We start from the raw sequence: 5,387 nt of genomic DNA, 5'->3' as shown, positions 1-5,387 counted from the left end.
AAAGTTAAAAAAAAAAAAAAAAACTGTTAAAACGTGTAGGTATAAGTCTGTGCAGTGTTTCATTAGTTTCAGTTCAACTGCTAATGATTTCTTCAATAAATAAATAAACAGGTAGATATGCTTATACGAGTACATAATAACAATAATTATTATGTACAATAACTAACATACATAAATACAAGTTTATATTATGATCACTTTTGCAGTGCCGTGGAAAGATTGCATGGAGTCTTGAAAAGTGTACCGGGCGGTGGCAACAACTTTGAGAAGCACTGATGTAATTCATAAAAAATTACGTACTTTTCGGAAAATACAAAAGTATCGCATGATGCATGATGCATTGATGCAATTACTACGTCAGACATTATCGTATGATTTTTCTCTTACGTCATATTAGATACAGTCATACAAGATAGCTAGATGTAAGTAAGTCATAATACAGACCTACAATCCCGGGTACAGGGTACAGGTCGGCGTTTTTCGTCAGCCTCTCTATCAGCCCTGACCAAGGTGATTGCTTTGGGCTGACATTTGGTTTTGGCTACAAATTTTACGAGTGGATGCCCTTCGCACTCAACCTTTGCTATTTCTTTAGTAAGGGAAAATTCAGGCTGGTATACTCCCTGTTTAACGTCGAATAATAATTGTACTACCAGCGTACTAGGTCAAGATATTGATGATGTTCAGAAAATAAAAACAGAAAATCGTATGATGTATGACGCTATTATTACGTCATTCAAGATACAGACCTACAAAATAAATAATAGTTTTACAAATGATGATGATCAGCTTACAAACGATGATAATGATTTTACCAATGTTGATAATAATTATAGTTTTACCAATAATGATAATGATTTTATGAATGACAATGAAAACAAAATGACGCGTCGGAAAACATAATGTGATACAAAATCTCAATACAAGATTCTCTCTCTTCAACATCATGATAGGAAGCAAGGTCAGACTTGTGTTCGCATATGACAAAATATACAGGGTATCCCAACAAGTTGCTTAGAGGAAATTCTAATAATTGTGCCAAATCATGATCTATGTAGGTCAGGGATTTTTTAAGGCCAGCCATTCACTATCAGGTAGACCTGACAGGTACACTTGACACCTCATGAGCACACACACTGTGTACCTATCAGGTAGACCTGACCAGGTATACCTGTTGTCAGGTCTACCAACTATCTTTGACCCGCCACTCAGGCTGGCCAAAGTAGTTGAAAACTGAGAACTGATCAGGTGTACCTGATAGAACCCACACACTCATCAGTTCTGTAGGTAGCACAGTTTCATTATTCTTTTCCAAAAAAATGTAAAGTCTTTTTTTAGTTCAGGGATTCTTTAGTTCAGGGGAAAAAAAGACTTTCTTTTAAAGAATTCTTTCTTTTAAAGAAAGTCTTTTTTTTTTGCTTCACAGCCAGACGCTTGTCTATACTTTCACCCTAACTCTCATTTTTTTTGTTCTATTCTAATCTATTAAGTAACGTCCCCTTAACAATATAGATCCAATGGTTAATACATGCACCCTGTATGTAGTGTCTGACATAATCTCGCATACCTGTAATCTGTGGCAGGCAAATCCAGTAGTACTAATGAGTAGCTACGTCACGTTATTCATCTTGCACTCTAATGGCTAGGGTCACAATCCAACTGGTTGATTTCAAAGTTCGCAACCAACCAGATAGCTTATTCCAAGAGTTAAACCGAGGTCCACCAAGTTAGCTTGGAGAGTAGCATGTCTGTCTTGTTAGACTCAGGTCATGGGTTTGATCCTAGCCTTAAGTTGATTTTTATCCTAAATAGATAAGGATTACTCCCAGAATGGCTGGCTTTCTTTTATTTTGTTCTCCTACATCCTTTGCTTTCAGGATGATAAGACCTTAACAGTTACAGTTTCTTCTATCAAACCTTCATTATTATTTTTTAAAGTTTAACTTCAGATTGTGGCCCCAGCCATAATACCCTGCTTATAAAATTATGAGCACTGTAGAGAATTCTTACCTGCTATTGTATATCTATCCATATAATTGATCAGGTTCACATAGAACAAAATGACCACAGTCAACCACTGCCGGTAAGAGATATCCTTGTAGGACATTTCCGCGGTCCGCGTTCCATTCCCGGGGGAGTCAGAACTTTCGGAATCGTCACTGTTCATAAGGTGTTGCTGTGAGTGGTTATTTCTAGGTAGAGTAGACACTTCCATGTTGCTGCTTTTGTTGATGGTGAATTTTTTAGAGCGCATAGCACATTCTCTAGATTGTAAAATGAGATAAGGGTTTAGTCAGTACTGATGAAGAGCATTCCTAGAGCTTTTTGCTCTCAGGTCTATGTAACTTCCATCTACCTACTTGTTTGACTCTCTATCCCGGCTCTATTCTCTCCACTCCACCCTGTTTTTAGCCCAAGTACCTACTTGAAATTCAAACAGATTTCACTTAAGACCACCTTGTATGCCAAATCCAATAGTAATACTACTTGATACAAATCAGCATTAATTCAAACAATATGTCAGGTCAGAATTCACTAAAGCATCCTATTGTACTTCCTACTTATCTCACAATTTCAGGAATGTTTTTTCATTAGGGTATTAAGTAATTAAAGTAGATAAGTAGTTATACAATAATAAATTAAGTATTTACTTAAATAATGAATTACTTATGTTTACTTAATCAATTAATTAAAAACGATAACACTTAACAATCTTAACATTGTGTTTCATCTACTAAGAACTTCTTTGTTCGACACACCTTGTCTTTAACTTAACTTGGGGGTTCAGTGATCTGGGAAATTCACTCGGAAAGGTCCCCCAGGTTTGCAATAAAATGGTTTGGAGGGAGGTTTGCAATAAAATGACTCCTTTCATTGTACTATGTCTAGTCTAGACCTGGACTATTGACCAATGCCAAGACCATTGACCCCCACACCAGTGTGTCCACAACAGAGCTCTCTAAATCAGTAATGGCTAGGGTCACAATCCAACTGGTTGATTTCAAAGTTCGCAACCAACCAGATAGCTTATTCCAAGAGTTAAACCGAGGTCCCCCTAGTTAGCTTGGAGGGTAGCATGTCTGTCTTGTTAGACTCAGGTCATGGGTTTGATCCCCGCCCTAGGTTGATTTTTATCCTAAATAGATAAGGATTACTCCCAGAATGGCTGGCTTTCTTTTATTTTGTTCTACTTCATCCTTTGCTTTCAGGATGACAAGACCTTAACAGTTACAGTTTCTTCTATTCAAACCTTCATTAGCCAGCCTAGTTAGCTTAGTTGGTAGTGTGTCTGCCTTGTAAGCGCTAGGCCGCGGGTTCGATTCCCGCCCGGGGCGGATTTTGTCCTGATAGGATAATGTTTGTTCTCGGAACGGCTGGCTTTCTCCTATCCTGTCTTCCTTCTCTCTTGGATTTCAGGACGATAAGACCTTGGCAGTTACAGTTCCTTCTATCAAACCTCAAAAAAAAAAAAAAAAAAAAAAAACCTATTTATTATTTTTTAAAGTTCACCTTCGGATTGTGGCCCCAGCCATAATACTCGGCTTATAAAAATTATGAGCACTGTAGAGAATTCTTACCTGCTATTGTATATCTATCCATATAATTGATCAGGTTCACATAGAACAAAATGACCACAGTCAACCACTGCCGGTAGGAGATATCCTTGTAGGACATTTCCGCGGTCCGCGTTCGATTCCCGGGGGAGTCAGAACTTTCGGAATCGTCACTGTTCATAAGGTGTTGCTGTGAGTGGTTATTTCTAGGTAAAGTAGACACTTCCATGTTGCTGCTTTTGTTGATGGTGAATTTTTTAGAGCGCATAGCACATTCTCTAGATTGTAAAATGAGATAAGGGTTTAGATGTAGTTAAATATGCAGTTTTTAAGAGAAATCAAAAAGAAATTCGACAAACACTTCACTCACGAATGCATTTTCACGACTGACTTTTTTTTTGTCTAAAAAACGCAGAACGTAAACAAAACAACATCCGACTTTTTTAGTTCGAAATTTTTTCCTCTAGAGAGCGCTGAACCAAGTCTCTCGAAATGACGCACATTCGCGTCATTTTTCGCTCTTGCATTTTTGCCGTTTTTCAAGAAAAATCTCCTAAATAGTCTAAATACCAAAGTTTCCAAAAGAAAATTTCCTTAAAAGCCTCCAGACTACTAAAAAAATACCATAGATTCCATAGGAAATCTAGATATTAGAAATCATTCTCGATCATAACACGTTGAAAAATGAAGGAAAATGCGCATCGTATGAAAAGTCCTATGGAATCCTTGGGAAAGATGAAAAGGAGGGAAAGTTTGAATTTTTTGAAAAATAACGAAAAAAGTAAACAACTGCATTTCTGCCACTGCAAAGCAAAACTGCATTAACTGCATAGTTCAATCAAGAAAATGCAAATTACAAAAGGAAAAAGGAAAATCGAGTCAAAAATGGACCACATAGGTGTTTTATCTTGTAAAAGTAATCCCAATTTACTGTGATAACTTTTAGTTCTATCCAAATCGCTTGAGAATGGATGATCCACTGCAAATCCCTGTACAAAAACTTGGTAAGAATGCTAATGAGAGGTGGAAATACTGGCTGTCTAGCATAGGCCTTCTCTCAACTCCCATCTTGGTGGCGGATACTTCATACCTTTGGCTTTTTTGGTCCCATGGCCTAAGAACCTTTTGAGAATCAAAAAATTTCTCAAGAGCTTGGCTCTTGAAACCAGATCGGTATTATTCCTCATGGATCACTGAGGTTGAGAAAGTTGTGCATGGTTAGTACCTGGATGTGTGACAGTCTGGGCAATCATGTGTGATTGGTCTTTAGATTCAAAGTCCACTGTGCTAACTAGCGAGAGCCTTTCTCAATCTCATTCCAACCCTGGAACCTGTTGGAGATGCTGGTACTTGTGCAGAAGTCATGTCCGTGGAATATTGCTACCAAAGGAACTGGCACAAAAGAGCAGTGACCAGTGTTATTATAGGGTTAGGTTAAACGCAAGAAGGAGTTTTCACAATTAGAGCAGTGATTAGTGTTATTATAGGGTTACGTAAAATACAAAAGGAGCTGTTCTTTTCCACGGGACGTGACTTCTGCATGATTACCGAGATGTTGACTGATCTGCTGTCACTGCTGTAACAACAACTACTGAGAGCGATGAGCTTGTCCCACCTGCCTGCCCACCAGTAGGTTGCTATCTGACAAAGGATACCAGGTCAGAGTTTCTGGAGATAAACTGAGTTTATTTAATTATTAATTATTCAACATTACTTTTTGCAGGTCATCCAGTTATGGAGATTAGGTCATGGGCATTCTTCAGTTTGCTGTCTAAACTGGAATGTGGCATCATCTCGTTACAGCAGTTGACGGAAAATGAAGATCTCATCAGT

At 38.0% G+C, this 5,387-nt stretch overlaps 1 protein-coding gene across 1 annotated transcript in view; it reads right to left on the bottom strand.

Moving 5' to 3' along the window:
- Positions 1-3,945, bottom strand: part of LOC103520638 (protein spinster) — a gene marked incomplete at its 3' end in the record, with an annotated part of 14,985 nt that extends 11,040 nt beyond the window's left edge. Inside the window, 1 exon segment of the mRNA XM_026831673.1 lies at positions 3,579-3,945. Coding sequence (XP_026687474.1) covers positions 3,579-3,822 — 244 coding nt within the window.
- Between the last annotated feature and the right edge of the window lie 1,442 nt (positions 3,946-5,387).

This window comes from Diaphorina citri, unplaced genomic scaffold (genome assembly GCF_000475195.1).
Source record: "Diaphorina citri unplaced genomic scaffold, Diaci psyllid genome assembly version 1.1 scaffold3873, whole genome shotgun sequence".
Classification (NCBI taxonomy): Eukaryota; Metazoa; Arthropoda; class Insecta; order Hemiptera; family Psyllidae; genus Diaphorina; species Diaphorina citri.
This window is presented reverse-complemented; position numbering and strand designations above follow the sequence as displayed.